General features: G+C 49.1%; 1 protein-coding gene across 1 annotated transcript in view; it reads left to right on the forward strand.

Annotated features, from left to right (window-relative positions):
* The window catches only part of UBASH3B (ubiquitin associated and SH3 domain containing B), a 63349-nt gene that overhangs the window by 39811 nt on the left and 3487 nt on the right, over nt 1–20051 (forward strand). Inside the window, exons 3-13 of the mRNA XM_032201748.1 lie at nt 464–650; nt 1122–1320; nt 3609–3778; nt 5453–5661; nt 11415–11550; nt 11960–12080; nt 12898–13020; nt 14704–14796; nt 15454–15598; nt 18128–18234; nt 19186–19295. Coding sequence (XP_032057639.1) covers nt 464–650; nt 1122–1320; nt 3609–3778; nt 5453–5661; nt 11415–11550; nt 11960–12080; nt 12898–13020; nt 14704–14796; nt 15454–15598; nt 18128–18234; nt 19186–19295 — 1600 coding nt within the window. The remainder of the gene's footprint in view (nt 1–463; nt 651–1121; nt 1321–3608; nt 3779–5452; nt 5662–11414; nt 11551–11959; nt 12081–12897; nt 13021–14703; nt 14797–15453; nt 15599–18127; nt 18235–19185; nt 19296–20051) is intronic.

The raw sequence follows: 20051 nt of genomic DNA on the forward strand, positions 1-20051 counted from the left end.
GCTATTATTTAAGTGCTGCAAATAAGCAACCAAGAAGCAAGCCTTGGCTGAGGGAGGTTGTGATCACACGTAATAGCAACAGCAAGGTGAGAGGAGGAACTGCTGCTCTCCACCCTGGTGCCCAAACACCAACCCGAGAGCCACCTTCGCAAAGATGCTGAGCAATTTCCAGCGCTTTCCCTGCCGTGTTTTGTACCTCGAATGTCAGAGAGGCAGAAGCAGTGACGGAGGGTAGATCTTCAGAGCCTCGGTCTGAAACTACAAACCCATTTTGTGTGTTACTTAGGAGCGGTAATGGGCTGCAAGAGAGACAGCGCAGCTCTGTGCCTGACCCGTAAAAGCTGATTTTTTCCATAAAGGGAGAAGGAAAGGGAACGAGGACAGGTCAGGCTGATTCTGCTGGAAAAAATATAAAATAAACATGCCTTTGTATGTCAGTCTAACACTTCTTTCTCCCCCTCAGGCTGTTCTCCCATGTGGGTGACCCATTCCTCGATGACACCCTGCCCCGGGAGTACGTCCTTTACCTGCGCCCCACCGGCCCCCTGGCTCAGAAGCTCTCCGAGTTCTGGCAGCAGTCAAAGCAGATCTGTGGGAAGAACAAAGCTCACAACATTTTCCCACATATCACCCTCTGCCAGTTCTTTATGGTAAACCAGAGCTCCTCTTTTTGCTGCCTTCATGCACGCATTGATGAGTGGCCCTCGCCAGGCTCGGGCTGGAGGTGCTGCACACTTGGTTCAGTCGCTGCAGGCGGGTTTTTGTGCTCAGAGTTCAGGGGTGTTAGGACCAGAACTGTCTGATGGCTGGGCTTGTCAGGGAGGTAATTGTTTTTTTTAGCAAGGTGTTTTAAGAGAGGAGCAGCAGACCAAATTCTTGTAACCTCCAGTGACTGTTAACATGGGAATAGGCAGCACTGGGGTGAGGTTAGGAAGGTTGCTTTGGGGCAGCTGATCCTGCTTCAGGGGCAAGGGGGGGACAGATGATGCCTGACCCCTATTTCTGTGACCCGGGGCTTTTTCTACCCTTCCTGCTCACCCACCCAAGCCCTTCCTTTCTCTGAGTGCACTCCAGAGCTAAGCACAGGCATAATGCAATGCTTGTCCTCTTCCCTTCGGCAGTGCGAGGACAGCAAGGTCGACGCTCTCACTGAAGCTCTGCAGGCCACCGTGATGCGGTGGAAGTGCAAATTCCCTGCCCCTCTGCCTCTGGAGCTCTACACTTCCTCGAACTTCATCGGGCTTTTCGTCAAGGAAGAAAGTGCTGAGGTGCTCAAGAAGTTTGCTGCAGACTTCGCTGCAGAGGCAGCCTCCAAAGCAGGTGAGTGACTGCAGGCAGCCAGCGAGTGCTCGCAGCTTGGGCAGGGCCTGGGCTCGCTCTTGCAAACCCTTGCAAAGCTCCCTCCCCAAGAATTAACCCCAGCACGAGTGGCTCTCCTAACAGACTGCTCCTGAGGAAGAGGAGAGGAGAAGATGAATAATTTTTTTCCTAAAAGAGCTATTCCCAAGCCAGGCTGATGTACCAGCCCTGATACAGGGCTCCTTTTACTACAAAAAATTACATTTCTCTTTGCCACGTCAGAAAAATAATCCCAATCGGCTGCATTTTACTGCACTGAGGTATTTTGCTCATGCCAAGAACTACATTTATTATTACAAAAATATATATTAAGTGACCACTCACCCAGCACGTAGCCGTCTTTGTCCAGCTGTGTAATTTAATGTGAGATACCGAGGACTGTGATGCTGCGTGGCATGAAAGCCCACACTCCTCTCAGAGTGGCCATTTCAAAGGTCATCTTTCTCACTACCCTATCAGTGCTGTGATGCTTCGCAATGACTGGGCAAAGGGAGAACACCCAATTAATGCGATACACACTGGGAGCTAAATGTCAGGGCTGCCCACAGAAAGGCAGCAATACCTACAAGCTACAGAAAGGGTGGCCTGAGGGCAAAGAGCCTGAGAGGAGCACCCTGCTGGGCGCCTTGTTTGTCAGAGCTTTTTCAGTTTAAAGATCACCTCGCACTTAGTCTCAAGTGTTATCTCCTGAAGGGGAAGTTGACATTTGGCGGTTCCTTAACCTTTCAGCTAGACACAGCCCGCGAGGCTGAGCATTTCCTGCTCCTTTCGCTACCACGAGCCGCTGTCACAAAACTTTCCTCTGCCTTTGGGTCTTTGCTGTGTTTCTGAGACGCACACCCAGGGCGAGAAGACCCGAGGTGCCCTTTCCAAACCTCGTGGCCCAGCCACAACACCTGGTCCTTCCTTCTCACAGGATGATCCCGGAGCTTAAATGCATCAAGACACAGCCACGGCCGAGCCCCTGAGTGTCTCCACCTAGACAGGCAGCCTGTGACACCGTGCAGAGCAGCTCCAGGCAGCTGCCCTGGTTCAGAGGAAGAAGTACAGAGGTGCTGTAGGTTCATCCCACCTCTGAAATGCACTGCTTCTGCCTAATGGTGACCTAGAACTTCCCTTCCCTTTAGAAGAGGCAGGAAATAGTCGTTAGCATTACAAACGCACTCCGTACCCCAAAAATGCTGACCCAGAAGAGAAGGAGGCACCAACAGCTTCCAGCAGACTTCGAGCCCTGCAACAGCTCCAACTCGGACCCAACTGGTCACTTCTTCCTTAGGAGAAGCTCTTTGCTGCATTGCAGTCCACATTAAAGTCTCTGGGGCTTCTTCAGAGGTCCACAGCTTATTTTTTTTCATGCTGATCAAAAAAAGATGGATGAGCTCGCAAAGCTACCCCTGGCTGGCATTTGGAGCCAAGCCTCTGAATAGCTGCAATTCTGACTGAATAATCAGTCAAATTTAATTGCAATTTTTGGTTGAATAAGCAGGAGTAAATTACATGCAAACAATGTATCCTATGATTTGCACATCCACTGGGAGAGTCCCAATGTTTCACATATTTTCACCTTTCTGCTTCCTTGACTCTCTTCCTAATATAGGTTCGTTTGTCTACAGGATCATTTTGTAATCAGTCAGTAATTATCTTACCAACTTCTGCTCTCAGGATTTTGGAACACCTTACCCTCAGTGGGTGAACTGGTAACCCAGTTAATGTCCAGAAAAAAAAAAAAAGATTTAATCAACTTGCATGAATCTGTAAACTCCATGGACTTCTGATATATACGATAAGAGAGAGAACAGAGGAGGGACAGTAAAAATTACAAATGTACTTGCTTATTTTGGAGAAAGCCTCAGCTGCCAATGAAAGAAAAGCTACCCCTTACCTGGAAAAGTCTCTTTTTTCACAGAAGACCCAAAATTACAGTAATTGCTGTCACACCATCCAGAAACCCCTTTTTTTTTTTCCAGAATGCAGATGAGTTTTTAGCATGGATGCCTTTGTCTACCACCCGGGTGTGACTAAGGACTGAATCAGGCCACAAATCCAATCACTTGACCCCAAGGTACAACATATATAGGGCACCCATATCTGACTTCCCCAAAGCCTTTCCACAAACTGACCTACAATTTCTTCCACCTGAGCTACCTCGAGAAGCTCTGCTCCTGTTCAGAGGTGACAGACACCCTTACGCCTTAGAAAAGCTGCTAATCTTGGCAGTTCCCTTGTTGATAACCATCTTCTTGTTGCAGATGTTCACGTGGAGCCCCACAAGAAGCAGCTCCACGTGACGCTGGCCTACCACTTCCAAACCAGCCACCTGCCCACGCTGGAGAAGCTGGCCCAGAACATCGACGTCAAGCTGGGCTGCGACTGGGTCGCCGCGATTTTCTCCCGAGACATACGCTTTGTGAACCACGAGGTACACTTCCTAGAGTTTGTTGGGGTCCAAAAAGAAAAAAAGAAAGAGGGTCTAGCAGAACTGCAGGCTGTTCCAGCTGCATTTGTGGCTCAAATGCAGGTTGTGAGCTGGCTGAGCACAGATCAGCAGCAGACTACCCAGACATTAAAGAATTTCCATTAAGTCCACGAGAACACATCTCCCACATCCCACCAGTCAGATGGACCAAAACCATCTCGCCTGTTTTGCTTTTACTTGCTTTCCCCCTCCCATCTCATTTCTTGCTTCTTGCAGGAATGATTTCCTGCTGGATTAATTCCTTCTAACAATGACTCTCCTCTAAGCTCGCTGTAAATTGCCCTGGCCTCTCCAGAGCCAGGCCAGTGTATCTTAACCTGAACCCTAGCCATCAATCACAGCATTTGGTTTCATCATCCAAGAAACCTTTACCTTCCTGGCCTAAATACTTCAAGTACTCATGGATTCTACAGCTGCAGTGCTGAAGTCTCTTACCACAGTTTTCTCAATATTGTTTTCCAACACAATGTACAAAAAGAAGAAAAAAAAAAATAGATTTTGTAAAGTGGGACCTTGGGCACAGAGAAATTACATGTGAGACTTGTCCCACCTCCCTGTAAATACACCCAAGCCTGAGCCAGTCACCCGAGGCTCCCTTCGCAGTCAGTGCAGACAAACAGGCACCTCCACAAGAGCATCATCTGTCCCATCTGAGATGTCTATCTGGGGATGAGATGAATCAACTCCTGGAGGAGGGAACCTCCAGAAGCTGCCTGCTCAGGCTCTGGTGGCTACCTACACTCCTAAGGCTGGGGTGATTAATCCACCAACACGCACAGTCCAGAATTAGACAAAGAAAACCTGCAGCAAAGTGGGAAACGGTGATTTTAGCCCAGCACACAATACGTTGTAGAAGTTAGACTGGCCCAGGGACACATTTGTTCTCCTTTTAACTGAGAGCCTGCTGCAGCCACTGCCATTAATTTAATATTTAATACGTGGGGATTAAATTTAACATTTAATACATGTGGATTCCTCACGCCCTAGTGAGGAGAGGATTACAGAGTGACGTTCACTGAGCTTTGCCCCACTTTTTAACTTTCTCACGTTATGAAATACAAAGAAAAGCAGGCAGCCACAACTCGGTACTTCTCACACCTGCACACACAGCTCTGGAGCCTCGTGTCACACATTCAGAGCTGCTGTCCCCCTGACTGGCTCTGCCTCGATTTCAAAAGCAGCAGCAATGAGAGCTGCTCTTTTAGCACAAGCAGGTACAGCGACAGTGGCCACTGACCACAAGAACCGTGTGAATTCCAGCTCACAGTGAGTTCAGTTGTTTTTAACAGACCACTTTAAGCACACGGTCATGTTTCTGCTCCCTCTAAAAAGCCATCCCCTCCTTTCCCTTCTGGTTATCAAAGACGTGGCTGGAATCAGAGGGAGGAAGGAGTCAATACCAAGAAAAGCTTTCCAACACCAAAGAGTGGGAAGTAGTAGAAATTTCCTCCAAGTGAAGCTTTCCTGGACAAAGCACAACGTGATGCATTTTAAGGAGAGCTGTTTACACCTTGGCCACTTTAAAGGTTTGGTACAGGAGCTCTCCTGCCCCACTCTGCTGAAGATTCCCTGCCATTAACAACCTTTCATTCATTTGTGCTTCTGTTTCTCCCCCAGACTCTGCAAGTGATCTATCCTTACACACCCCAGAACGATGATGAACTCGAGCTGGTCCCAGGGGACTTCATTTTCATGTCGCCAGTGGAACAAACCAGTACAAGTGAGGGCTGGATTTATGGCATTTCCCTTGCAACTGGCTGCTCTGGGCTGCTGCCTGAAAATTACATCACGAAGGCGGATGAATGTGGGACCTGGGTGTTTCATGGGTAGGTAAAGCCGCTCAGTTCACTTTCTGTCACTGTAAAAAGGGGGCTCAGCAGCCAGGATCTCACCTGGGCAAGTGAAAAGTCTCCCAGGGCTGCTGAGAAGGTCTCTTGGGGAAACACTGGGCACACAAAGCCCCATCTCATGAGCAAAGGGAGAGCAGATGCCAGCCCAGTGCATGGGACTGGAGGGTGATGTGGTTTATTTAGCTAAGACATTGCAGCAACTCTTACTCACAGGATCGCTGCAGAGCTGGAGCAGATGGGCACTGCAGAGCCACCGCTGTGTGGGCACCTTGGTGGTGGCAGCAGGATCAGGAAGGTTTATATCCCAGCAGTAATTTGGGAGGCGAGGCATGTTGTGTATAATTCCAGGAGAAAAGGACTGGGGGTCAGCAAGGTTTCTTAAGATACTTAGCAAGGCTTCCAGAAGTGGTTAGTCACCTGCCTGACACTAGTTTCAGCGAGAAGCTCGTTCTGAACAAGGTTCTGCCTTGTTGCCTCTTGCTTTTGGTGGGAATTAGTCAAAGAGCAGTAAAAACCTAGTGCTTGAGCTGTGGTATGGGCACTCCTGCAAGCCCCACAGGGCTGTCTGCAGCCCAAAGCACCTAAAGCCATCTGGAGAACAGGGAGTAGTTTCTATGCAGGAGCACGAGGTGACAAGGGGAGCAGAGAGGCATGTTCCTGCCTGCTGGCCCCCTGGCAAACAGCGCACTGATCCAGCGCACTGATCCAGCAACTCTTCAAACCAAGCAAAATGCAGGAAACAAATGAGCAAAACTGACGTGCAGCCTTTGTCTGTGTCTCATCAGGCTTAACACGCGTCGTGGTGAAGGGCAGATGGCAAGCAGACACGGGGCAATTGCAGCTTGCAGGCTGGCCTCCAGATGTGGCTGCCACAACCACTGCCCTTCTACAAACCAGTCCTGCTTTAACCCCAAATCCTACCCAACCCAGAAAACTGCCAGGCAGGGACAAGCATAGCAAGAGGTCGCTCGTTTTCCCCTCTTGCCACAACCAGACAATCAGCAAGTTTGTTTGAAGGCAGGACTTAATCCAGACCCTCCCATCTGCAATCCAGCAAAATTGTCCTTTCTTCCCCTAAAGTTTGCCAGCCAGAATAGCCTCAGGTCCACAAATAGCGAGGCACCCTGCTCTTGTGGATTTTGCTTTTCTTCTAACAGTACCTGGAAGGGTTTTGAGGCCTAGAGACTTAGCATGGGAAAGAACTATTATTGCAGCAGCAACCAGAAGGAAAGCCAAACATTTTGTACCTCCAGGACCGCTTTGTCTCCAGGCAAGCAAAGAAAGGAAATGCCCCTTCCCTGATCACCACTAAGGACTATAAATCAGGAACAGGAGCATGCAATACGGCGCATTTATCAAAAACGTTATTACATACCCGGAAACAGCCTCGTTTTACACAACAGCTTCCCGCGGGGAATATTAGGTTACAGAATGTCATTTGGTCAAAACAATAGAGCGAGCCAAGGACAACCTAAGCCCCACTGACTCCCAGGCCAAGGCATTCACAGCAGGATCCTCTTGGTAGGAGAAGAATGGGGCACGGGCACCTTCATTTCATAGACATGAAAGAGAGCGTGGCAGTACTCACCGGGGCTGCAGGGGAGCTGCTGTGGTGGGGGAGATGGGATCCAGTTGGCACCGAGGATGCTGCGGCTGGTTTGTGCTGCTCCTGTGCACACAGCCACATCCAGCTTCATCCCTGCAGAGGGAGAAAGAAAGAAAGAAGAGCCATTGAGCTTTCCCTCCTAGGCACAAGAGACTGCATTCTTCAAGTGAAAATCACGCATTATTGAGCTCATCACAGAAACACAGCTCACTCCGGGCTGCAGCTTGTACCACGCAGGAGAAATGACAGGCAAAGTGCTATTCTGGGATGTTTGATCAAATCTTGCATACAGCAAAGTAAGGTTGCCAGCACCTGACTGGCTTTTGATCATTTCTCCTGAGAAAGGTTTCCCTGTTTCACTACTCAAGGGATGCAGAAGCTGAATCCTGGCCTCTGCAGGACGTGGTTTTATGGCTGATGTCCAAGTGGTGCCTCAGGAGCTCTGCCCAGCACAGACCTTGCACCTCACAGAACAAAACGCCATCCCTGCCCTGCAGTAAGGGCTGGACCTCGGCTGCAGACCAACAGGCTGCCATCACCAGGAGACAAGCCTGGCGAGCCTTTTAATAGGGCAGAAAGGGCTCTGCTCATGAAACCAGGTTGTGTCTTGAGAGACTCCAGGGCTGAATTTTTTCCCTGGTTTCTAAAATCGGAGTAGAATCACTTCTGTTCTGCAGACCCCAAGGGTTTTCCACACACCTAAAGTGCACTTCTCTGCTGGCTGTGGCACTTCCTGGTGTGCTTTCTGCTCGTGCCAGAGATTGGAGCTGCTAGGGACAATGAGGGGAAACATTTGGTCTCTGATCAGTGCTATTGCTTGGAAAAGAATGGAAGACAAATTGCTTTAGTGTCCCACACAATGCAACCCAGATCCTAAGTCCGGGTAACCCCTGCAGGAAGGGCGACGTTAAGGCACCGAGCAGTGCTTTCAGGTCCAGCTTTAGCTATGAGGTTATGCAAAAAGAACAGCTGATTTCCTGTTCCTTTCTTTTTTTCCATGATAAGACAGCTTCAGAAAGCAAAAAGCATGAACTGAAGGTGCTCATTTGGAAAGCTGAACTGGTTTGCTCTAAATCTTAGGACCTGAGAGTCTGTGACACTTGGTGGCTGCTCTGCTGCTAGTTCGGAGTCCTGCAAGTGAAAAATAGCCTTCTGAAGCCAGCACTAGACTCTCCTTTGGGGTGAAGCTGGCTAAATTTGTACCAATGACACTAGATCTGTTCCGACTGAGCCTAGGAGGGGACCTGGCCATAGGTGTGTTAGAAACAAAATGCTTTTTCCCTTGTATGATATCAAGCTGGAAAAATTCTCCTGGTAGCAGCTGAAGCTACTGGTGGGTTGAAGCAACTGGGGATGAATCTGAACTACGGATCCAGTCTGTATAGTATATTTATATATATATATTTATAAATCAAACCTCCCCAGCAAACCGTTGAATATTTTCTAAGCTGCTTTCCATGCCCGTGAATTAGTGGGCTACCAAGTCAAAAGCAGAAATTCTCCACCCTCGGCACACGGAGCCCAGAGGAAGTGGGAAGCCCAGCGAAGGCACACACATCGACCGGCCCCACAGAAGCCACGAAAACCAAGCACACAACACCACGGGTCTCTTGCACATTTAAAGGCATGTGGCTGAAGGAACCCTGCTATCTTTGTATCTGCGGACCCAACGCTACCCAAAAGCTAAAACTTGCCACGATTCCCTGCGCTGTTTTTCCATTACCAGCAAAGCCAGAAATAGTCACCTCCTCCACCCCCAAATGGCTAGAAGCACTACAGATATTACACAGCAGGCTATTTCAGCTCCCCGAGAGAGGCCAGAGCTATTCCTTGCCCCTTTAATAAGCCTGAGAAATCAGGCTTGGTGCAAGGAACAGGGGGGAGGAAAAAAAGCCCGAATTTTTCAAGCTCTATTTGTGCCTCGGGAGGTTTTTTCCCACTCCGTCTCCTTCCCGTTCGCTTTCCCTGGGGACCCCTCTCCCCCAGGCAGCACCGAGTGGCAAGGCAGAGGGGTCTTTGCACAGCTGAGGGCTGGCAGTGTTGTGCCATGATACAGCCTCTCTCCATCCTCTGCTCCAGCACCTCCACTCTTCAAAGGGCCTTTTCTCCAGGACACAGCGTGTTGCTGAGAGCCGGGAAGATGCCAGGTGCCTCCCTTGCCTCATGCAGAAGACAGAAGATGTTGTTGTCTGTTTGCCAAGCGGAGGAACCACGAGCCTTTGGGAAAAGCTCCCGAGCAATGACCTAGCCTGAGAAGATGACTAAGCTGAAACAGCTTCAGTGGTTCCTCTTCTCCAGCAGCATCAAGGAGATACCACTGGAGTCAGGCTGGTGGCTCTCCTCCAGGCACAGCCTTTGCCTCATCACCATTTGCAGTGAATCCTAGCATCTATAAATAAATAGCACAGCATCCACGGCCTTTTGGTAAGGGCTTAGAGAGAAATTAAGCCTCAGAAATTGTGCAGCAGCTCCTCAGGGTAAAGGGAAGACAGGTAGCCAAACAGATCCTTCATAATCTCTCAGCCAGCGTCCTTGGAAGACCGTCACGTGGAGAAAGGAGAAAAGGGCTGAGACAGGAGGGGGCTGGAAGCAGCGATGCGGAAATGAAGACAAAGAGCTCAGGCTCAGGATCCACTTTGTGTAGTAACAACGTCGGGAAGAAACCCAGATCCTTCTCACGCAGAGATATTCGAGTGGCTGGGTCGGGGAGGATGCATCTCCGTGCAGCTGGTCGCACCCACGCCCCAGGCTGACCACTTCACATGGGGATAAAGGTCTGGTTGTGCTCCCCGCAATCTTTCAGATGGACAGGCTCCAAGGAGGAGGGTTAGACGGGATTTCTCACCCCAGCACCTGGTAGTATTTCCCTCAGCTTATCCACAAAGATCTCCTGCCTGTATTTAACTCCCCTTCAAGACCTACCACCCCCGTTACACCTCGGAGCTGCACCCTGCGTAACCCACAGGGGTTTGCTGCCCTGACCCCGTTGTTCTGCCTGCAGCTGGGCAGCGAGCTCCCAGAGAGGAACCCTTCCTTGCAGCAAGCTCAGCTCTTGCTGGGAACACTGTGAATATAAAACAACCACATTTATAAGAACCTCAGCCCTAGAGGATCGGGTCTGAAAGAGTACAGGGGGCTGCTCCTCGCTGTTGGATGGGGCTGGCACCCACCTCCTGCTCCCCCATGCAGCATCGCCACCCGACCGAACAGCCGGTACCTCAGTCTCATCCTTGCACTCAAATTCCACCAGAGAAGGGACCGACGAAAAAGCAGATGACCTATTTTTGTTCCTTTCAGTAGAGGCATGGGTGTTATTTTAACAGCTAGGAAAAACCCCTCGGAGATTTTATCCCAGCTAGGTGCTAGTCAGGAAGCAACTTCTGACATTTTTAAGGCACTGCAAAGTGCAAGCAAAGGCAACTATTTCTGTCAAAGCCAATGACCATATACATTAACTGACAAGGTTTTTTTTAATGACTAAGCAAATGTAGCCCATACGATGCATGCAAATCAGCAGAGGGTCACTGCAGCTTCTGTAATTGCCTGTCAGTTTACTCCCCAGGGTCTTGGGCAAAGTCCTTGAATGTCTGGGCATGAGAGCTTTGCTCAGAGAGCATCACTAGATAAGCATCTTGAAGGAGAATGGGATCTATTATCTCCCTCTGGCTGCATTTACCAGGAAGCACTGGGGAGAACAAATTCCCACTGTAGATGGGAAATGGAATAGACAGCACTGAAAAATGCAGAAACCACCACCCAGACTGAACGTGCCACATCCCTACAAGACAACCCAAGCTATTTTGTGTGCTGGAACCTTGAAAAGTGCCTAGCACGACAGGCAGGGCTGTGACAGTATCTCCTAGGCAGTGAAGCATGGGCATTTTCCTTCCTGCTCCCAGCCAAAACAAGAGGTGCCATTCAGCTGGTAGCCAGGGATTCTGCACACCCATTCTTTCCACCCCACAGCCCGTATCTTGTGAGTACCAAGAGGGATGTTCCAGTTTTATTAACCCTTGGAAATGGCTCCCAAAAAGCAATCTTGCTTGCAGACTACAGGAATGTCCTTGCTGCAGCCTGAGGGCATGATGCAGTCCCAATGCCAACATCTTTCTGCTTTTGGCAGGTCCTACTCGATTCTGAATACTACATCCTCCCCGTCCCTTCAAGCTTTCAGTGACGGAGCTCTGGAGAGAAGGCCACAGGAAGACCAAGGGCCTGGGGACACGGGGCCACTCACCATCATCTGCCAGAACGTGCAGGTAGGGACCCACACGCACACACAAATCACACAGGCTTTTCATGGCAAGCCTCCAGCAACCGTTTTTTTTTCCCAAAAAAACTTATCCTCTTGTCTCCTTTCGCTGCCTGCCTTGGAAGTTTCGGCTTACGGTTCTCTACGAGCTTTTGAATGGTGCAAAAAACCACGAGCACAGAAGACATCGCCGTCCCTAAACCTGCTCTTCACAGGGAGAGGCAGGGCCCCATCCTCTGCTTGTTTTAGCAGTTCTCTAACAGCCTAAATACCGACTTCAGAAGAGTTTCCTGTACCTGCATCTGCACTGGGCTTAGAGCAAGGGCTGTCTGGCCCTGAGCGCTGTTAGTGAACCAAACCTCAGAAAAATACTTGCACTTTTACGCAGGTCAAACATCCTGTCATTTCTCTTCCAGCCGCTGAGAATAAGCAGCCAGCCAGGGCCTCAGAAGCGCTGCCTTTTCGTCTGCAGACACGGGGAAAGAATGGATGTCGTTTTTGGGAAGTACTGGTTGTCACAGTGCTTTGATGCCAAAGGTGAGTCAGCTCCTGCAGGTCTCTCAGGCTGCAGGTTTAGGGAAAGGAAAGGGAACGGCAAGTGCCCAGGGCAAAGCCTGGATGGGAGCCGTGGTTTCCTGACCTCAGGTGGTGCTTCGAGTGTTAGAGCACCGGTAGGGCTGTGCCAAGAGCAGAAACAAAAGCCAGGGAGTACACACTGTGTTTGCTGATATTTAGGAAAGGGCTCAAAAAGCCTTTCAGGGCATAAGTTGGAGATTGCAAGCTGATAATAAGACTGCAAGCAAGTCCTGAAGGCTGAATCTGGCACAAGCCTCAACACGCATACACATGCTTGAATTCTGGACTACAACTACAGACCATAATTTCAGGCTCCATTGGTTTTAGATCTGACTGGAAATCTATCAACAAAGCCTTTTTCTAGTTGAGAAACACCAATTTCTTGTAGCCAACATTCTTGGAAAAAGGGATGATTTTACAACTGCCTTCTTTCCAAATTACATCTGAAGAGCTCTGATGTTTGTGCCTCCCGTAAGAGCATAAAATTAGGGGTTTCATTTGGTGTGGGATGGAAATTATTTTGCTTCTGGTGATTAAAGACCTGTCCTAAAGCTAACTTTAAAGGATAAGTAACATTCTCTGCTGATTTTAACCCGATACATCTGCTTAACTTAATTTTGCCAGCTTCTTGATAGCTCTGCATGGGAAAAAGTGCTCGACAGCCCGTGGCTGTAAATATGCAGATGTTGTGGTGGCAGAGGGTGGAAAGAGGCGTGATGCTCTCTGCCTCTCTTTTATCTAATAATTCCAGCAACTGCTTCTCACCTCTCCCTCGCAGGAAGGTACATGCGTAGTAACCTGAATATGCCTCACAGCTTACCTCAAAGAAGCGGCGGTTTCAGGGATTATGAAAAAGACGCGCCCATCACCGTGCTGGGCTGCATGCAGGCAAGGCTTGTTGGTAAGTTGTCCCCAGCCGACGGGAGTTTGCCCAGGAAGCTTTGCCCTCTTCCTCCCACACACCCCGCCGAAGAAAGAGAAAGTGCAAGGCGGAAAAAATGAATCAGGAGCCCCAAACTAACGGGATTGAGGTGTTTCAAGAACACCCGCAAAGTCCCTTCAACTCCCCTGGCAAGTCCCCTCTTTCAAAGAAAACCTTGTCTGATTCAGCTGCTGCAGCTGAAGAGAAGACAAAGCAGGAGATCTGGGCCATGCTATCAAATCACGGCCACGAGCAGTATGATCACGGTGTTTGTTACTGCCCTGTACACGGGCTGCACTGGAAATGCTGCTACTGCCGATGCCACTGTTAAAAGCAGCTCTGAACATGAGGGTCACCCCATGCAGAATATCTTTCCTTGATTATGACAATCTGAATTTTGATCTGTCGTTCGCTAAGCCAATATACTTTTAGCAGCCTCTGTGGCTTCAGGTAGATGTGGCAAAAACACAGTCCAAATTATTTCCTGTGTGTCCCCAATTCCCCATCCTTGTCCCCAGCTCCTGAGCCTGTTGGTTTGTGTATAGAGAGAAAATTATTCAGTAGTGAAGGAGCAGATATTGAGCACTGGGATTAAAGAAGCCCCTCAAAGGATGTGAGCTTCAGCGAGCAGCACTTAGCATCTTCCCAAATTCAAATCCTTCGCATTGGTCACACTCAAACTAGGGCAGCTAAAACTCCCCTTGCTCTTTAAACAAAAATAAATCACCGCACAGCGCTGCAGGACAATCGTTCCCGGGGCCGTGTGGCTTCAGGGCTGGCAGCGTGCACGGAACAGAAGGCGAATCTGGGAGCCATCACAGCACACGTTGCTGCTATCGTTACACGGGGCCGAGCACGCGGCCGCGTACGTGACCCAGGCGCCACCAGCCATCTGCAAGCACCCGCTGCCACTGCAGCACCGTGGACTTGACCTTGATGGCTGCTGGAAGCGTAATTCCTCCTCCGACCAAAGCAAATGAGCAGCATCCCCGTGCCAGGAGGCTGCTGCACGCGCCGCTCTTTCTAAATTGCCCCACTTCTTTCAAGAGATTTCGAGCTCCTTCTGACGTGGTTAGAGCCATCGTTAAACACGTGGAGTCGAGGTTAATAACCCCTTCTCGCTCCCACCTTTGTGCCCTGCCTCTTCAAACAGAACAAAAACATAACTCACTGCAAGTCCATGCAATGCTCAGCAGTCCCGTTCTCATTTGGCTCCCTTAGGCTTTGCAAGAATATTAATAACCCTACTAGTGGAGTTGATTCTTATCTCATTTGCAGTGATCTTCCACCTGTGTAATGAAACGGTAATTTATACCAGCAAAGAATCGAGCCAATTGAATTAAGTTGGGTCTGAATTAAGTCGAATCATTCTGATTTACGACTTAGAGATGAAACTAAATGAAATTCAAGCTCGCTACTATTTTTCTCAGCGCACTGTTTGCTTTTTGGCTAAATGTAAGGGGACAAACTGAGCAAAAGCTGCTGCGCTTTCTCTTTATACTGGTTAAGCAATAAAATACCATGGGTACACTCACTTCCTAAAACATGAGCAGTGCAGCTGGGAAGCTTCTTTAGCTCCTTGCAGGGTGGCAGAAACCTGCACCCTGCTGTTACGGTGCCATTTGTCTGTTTTTATTCATGGGTGTTAAAACTTGCTTGCAGGTGAAGCCTTGCTAGAAACTAATACCATTGTAGACTACATCTACAGCTCCCCGTCCCTCCGGTGTGTGCAGACAGCACACAACATCTTGAAAGGTAAGGACCCATCAAGCAGGAAAGGCTGCATTCTTCTCACTTTCTGGGAAAAGCCACTGCCAACCAGATAAAAGGCAACCTGGCACGGGGAACAGAGCAAATGGTAATTCGGGGGGAGGATTATTTCCATGGGAGTGTACTTCACCCGTCTGCAAGGAGCCCTTTTCTTGTTGCGTGGTGTGCCAGGCGTGTAGGGAAGTGCTGTGCTTGAAGTGGTTTGATGGCCCCATCGCCAGCTGTGGGTCCAGGTTGGGATTTGTGTCCCCTGCAGAAACCAGGGGTGTGCAGGGGCCACATCCAGCTCCGCGCTCCTGCAGCTGCTCGGTGCTGCGTGAGTAGGAGTATTGCACTGCACAAACTGGGAAGGGAAATGGTGGTGGGGCATCAGCTCTCCTGGCATTGAGGCAGTTGTAAAAAAAGGCTCCAAAACACAGTCACACCTAGGTTACTGCGTGGAATTTGCAGCCCAGAGGTTTACACGCCTTTGTGCATCGTATGCCAAGTGCATAGATCAACTGCTTCCTCTTTCCACAGCTACTGTAAACAAACTACTTCGCAAGAAAAGATAATTTATAACCAAACTTAAGTATTAAAGCTGCCAAGTCTCACTGCCTTCCTCCCCAGATGCTGTCACTGTCTCTTCTCTCCCTCCTCCAGGTATGCAACAAGAGAACAACCTGAAAATTCGAATAGAGCCGGGCTTGTTTGAATGGACCAAGTGGGTCTCTGGGAACACACTACCTGCTTGGATACCCCCTGTGGACTTAGCTGCAGCTACTCTAAGCGTTGATACAACCTACAGGTAGCAGAAAGGGGGGTGAGGGGGTGGTAGATTGCTTTGGGGATTTGTTTATCCCTTGTATCCACTGTGGATACATTTATCCATTGTGGGTCCATGGATATTTGGGATTTGGTTTTAAAGAGTAACATTCTGCTGAATTTGTAAATTTAAGCAGTGCCTGGAAGAGCTGCTGGAGCTCCCAGAATGAACTTAAAGCAGGCTGGAGGCTGCTGTGTTAAGCACAACCTGAGGATGCCTTATTATAAACCAAATTCCCCAGGGCACTGGCAAGGTGCAGCTTATTGCTGATGATGGGGGCTCTCGTTCCAGCCCTCCTTCCTTCCTGTGCACCTTTCGCATGCCCAGGAAATCCTCAAAGCTTGTTGGTTTGTTTTTTTTTTAGCCCTTTTCCTAACACTTAGGAGTTTGATGAACCCGGGTAAGGCTGTGCTGTCTTGATCTGGAGTCTGGAGGAAACAGCAGAACTAGTTTTGCTGACTCAGTTCACTGACCATCGTGTTTATGGGCTGAAATCACATCATGGGTTCCGTAACGCCTGCCCTGCCCTTCCCCAGGGGAAAAAGCTTGTCTGTTTGTCCGTCCTGATTAGCCTGGTGAGGGATCTTAGCTGGAAATTTTGCAACATCCTGGGGAGCATGTTGACATCTGCCGGGAATGCAGGGTCTCCTGAATCATCAGAATTCAGAGATTTGATATCAAGGAGGTAAACACAAAAGATTCATCACTCCTCAGCAATTATTTCTACTTTCTGGTTAAAAAACCATTTGAATGGTGAATGGGTAAAGACCACCGATCTCTCCTCGGGGAAATATATAGATTATTTGCTCAGCTCCAGCAGTGTGGAGGTGACCTGCCTGGTGCTCAGCAGCTCTGCTGCTCAGCCCTGTGGCTGCCGGATCAGTCCCGGTGCCTAGTGAGGTGCCACATCCCCAGCTCACTCTGCCATGCTGCCCTCAGCCCAGCACACACATTTTACATTTTTTACCGTAAACCGCACCGAAAAAGGCTAAATAAAACCCAGCAGAAATTGCCATGTGGTAAAGGACAGACAGGATGATCTATTCGGGCTTCCTACTCTCAAATTTATGATTCACTTATGCAAGCCAGGCTTGAAGAGCTCCCAAAAAAAAAAAGAAACTCCCCAAAGGTCGCACGCTTCAAGTCCTCCACCACCAAAATATCTGTGTCGCTACGACTTCTCGCAGACACCAGCCCTTTCTATTTTGGCACGAGTCTGATCACAGGCTGAGCAGTCTCGGGTGAAAACAAAACCTTTACAGCGCACACACACGGGACTTCCACCGAAATGGGCTTGGTGACAAACATTTTGTGTGTCAGCTTTTGTGGTTTGTGATATCACCAGAACCGCTGGTGTTTCCCGTAGTCCCAGCACACCCGGCTGTTTAAGAACATTCAAGTGAAGCAAGCAGCTGAAACGTTAAAAAAAAAAACTGATTTTTTTCATGCCTAATTATACCGTGAAGCCACTTGAGTTACATCCCTCTGGTCTGCAGCTGAAATTCCAGCACAAGGGTATCTCAGCAGAGGTCCTCGCGCTGTGTTTGGCCCTGAAAGGCTCTCACGTGGCTCAGGCTCAGCACAGCAGCTGGACCAGGAGCGTGGCTGCTCCACAAAGGAATATTCTCAGCATAAGGAAAGAGCCTGCTCGTGTGTGGTCAGCTGCTTAGCTGGGGGATTAGGAGACATCCTCCTGGTGCTCTCTCCTCCTGTCACACGGGTGATACCTGTGCACATCTCAGGTCACTGAACGGAGGGTAAAGATGCGTCTTTTCCCTGCGCCATGGCATGAAAATACAGCTTTCTGCTTCCTAACCTGCGCTGCTCTGCACACATCAACCTGCTTCAGCTGGAACAACTGGCTGGAGCCCCATCGGGCAATTCACTTAAACGCCCTGGCCCAGGAGGAGGTCGGCTAATTCCAGGCATTTCCCAGCAATGCAGCTTTTTACAGACAGCCAAAGCAGCAGCTTGCCCCTGCCCTTCAGCATCACAGCACACGAGTACCAAGGAGAGGCAGCATCTGCCTGCTCCAGGCACTGCAGTTCCCCTGAAGCAGCCACGGGTGTTGCTGCCCACCCTCCGACCAGGCTGCAAGCCCTGGCAGCACAACACATTTTGTTCTCCTGCCCTTCACTCCCTTTATTTGGGTGGATGAACCCTGAAATCTATTGATCTAGCGTGTAAATGCAAAGTGCTATTGCCATGGCTGCATGGCATTGCCAAAGTAACATGTTTGGAATCAGAACGTTACAGGCTGCCTCCTCTGACTTGTCCACAGGAGAGGAAGCATTTTCTTAATTTCCCCGCTAATCAAAAATATCTTACTGGAAAACAGGGAAACATCTCGGTCTGGAGGTTTAAAAAGCCTCATAGTGGTCCTGACACTGAGCTCTGGGGACCTGGGAAATTAGAAGAGTTAAATACAGACATACGCTCAGAGGAACCATCACTCGCACTTACAACTTTAGCTCTTCTCCTAATTTACCATTCTTGTTTTTCTGCTCGCAGACCTCATATTCCCGTCAGCAAGTTGGTGGTTTCTGAATCTTATGATACGTACATAAGTAGAAGCTACCAAGTAACAAAAGAAATCATCAGTGAATGTAAAGGCAAAGGTAAGTGCTCCAGAGGGGATGAGAACGAGACAGGCTCCCTGGGATGTGAACACTGATATTCCTCACCAGTCCTTCCCTCTTCAGGGAGGTGAAACCCCATAACCAAATCTCCCATCCCCTCTCCCAGAGGGGTTGGAAATGCCAGGTGAAACTGTGTGTGGCAGAGCTGAGTTTAGATAAGCTCAGCCTACAGGAAAGCTCCTTCAGCTTCAGTAGCAGAAGTATTTTACAGACACCAAGACAATGCAAACAGTCTTCTTCCAGGGAATAAATAAGCTATTGGCACCCTGCTGTCTGTTACCAGCATCAGATGGGGCATCTGCCACCCCCTATCTGTGCTATTCTTCTGTAATATATAACCCATGAAGACTGCAGAACGTTTCTCCAAATGCAACAGTGGAATAAAAAAATCTCTAGCTCCTATTTTGCATTCACAGCATGGGAACAGGATGTTCCAAAATTCTGGGGATCTCATTAATTTCATCTCGCTGATCCGTTTCCAAATTCTAAACCTTTCATTTTAATAGTTTGCACACAAGCCTTGATAGCACTCTGCAACATCGGGCGTAAAGGATCTTGGAAATGGAAATCTAAAGCAAATGGGGTGAAAAAGCAGCAACTGAGATTAAAGTGCTTGTCTTAATCAGAATTAATTTTTAAATAGAAGAAAAGTGTTTTTTGACAGGACAGGTGGAGTCTCACTGCAATTCCTGTTTTCCTCAGAAAGCCATTTTAAAAATAAGTAGCACAGAGCTTATCCTGAAAATTGAGAAATGCTCTAAACAAGTCATTAAACCATGCCTTTTCCCACATTCACATAATTTAATGAGCTTTTATATAACAAACTGAACCTGCTTGGAAATTTTTTAAATGGTCAGCTGCAGCTCGGGCACCCGTCCCTAAAGCTGGCTTCCTCTCCCACCTCAGCCTGCGTTTCTCGCTGTATTTCAGGGAATAACATCCTGATAGTGGCACACGCGTCCTCCCTGGAGGCCTGTACCTGCCAGCTCCAAGGGCTCTCGCCGCAGAACTCCAAGGACTTTGTACAGATGGTCCGAAAGGTAATTACCAGCGAGGGGTAAAGCTCACTGGCTTTAAAAAGAGAGAAAGCAGCCTGCAATCTGCTTAACCAGGCAGAGGACGCTTTGTTCCTCTCGGCTGATCGTTCAGCCTGTTACTGGGTTTCACTCACTTCAGAAGTCACGAGAGGAAAGCAGATCAGTTAAAGGGACTTAACTTGATGTGTCGCTTCTGTAACAGATAGCAGGGGATCCGATGCTCACCTACAGCTGGCACCCAGTGCCGCTGCTACAATCCCATAGGTACTGGGCTGTACAGAACACCCCAAGTGCCATCCAGTACTAAAACCACCCCAACCAGGGCACTTCTCCTTCCTACAACCCTTCCCTTTCTCGTTCCACTCCAAACAGCTGATAACAGGCAGGAAAAAAGCCTGAAAATGATAATGGGGTCTCCTGCCTTCATTCCTTTCCTCCAGCCCTGCAAAAGGAGATGGCTTTGGCACCTGCCAGCCTTGTGGACACTCTGGGATATTCACAGCTGATCTGAGCACCCCCAAAAACAATCTCATCCATATTTCCCCTTCATACCTGCACTGGCCTTTGGGGTTTGAGTCCACGCCAGCCAACATAACACCTTTGGGTTGAACTGAATGTGTTTAAGCTACCTTAGAAAACCATTACCCCTCTCCCCCAGTGTTTTACGTGTACAATGCTGCATGAAATCTGGCCGTCATGCCAGAATCCTACAGTCATCTCCTGCAAACGGGCTTTGGGGAGAGGGAGAGAGAGACAAGA

This window comes from Aythya fuligula, chromosome 22, assembly GCF_009819795.1.
Source record: "Aythya fuligula isolate bAytFul2 chromosome 22, bAytFul2.pri, whole genome shotgun sequence".
NCBI classification, from domain to species: domain Eukaryota; kingdom Metazoa; phylum Chordata; class Aves; order Anseriformes; family Anatidae; genus Aythya; species Aythya fuligula.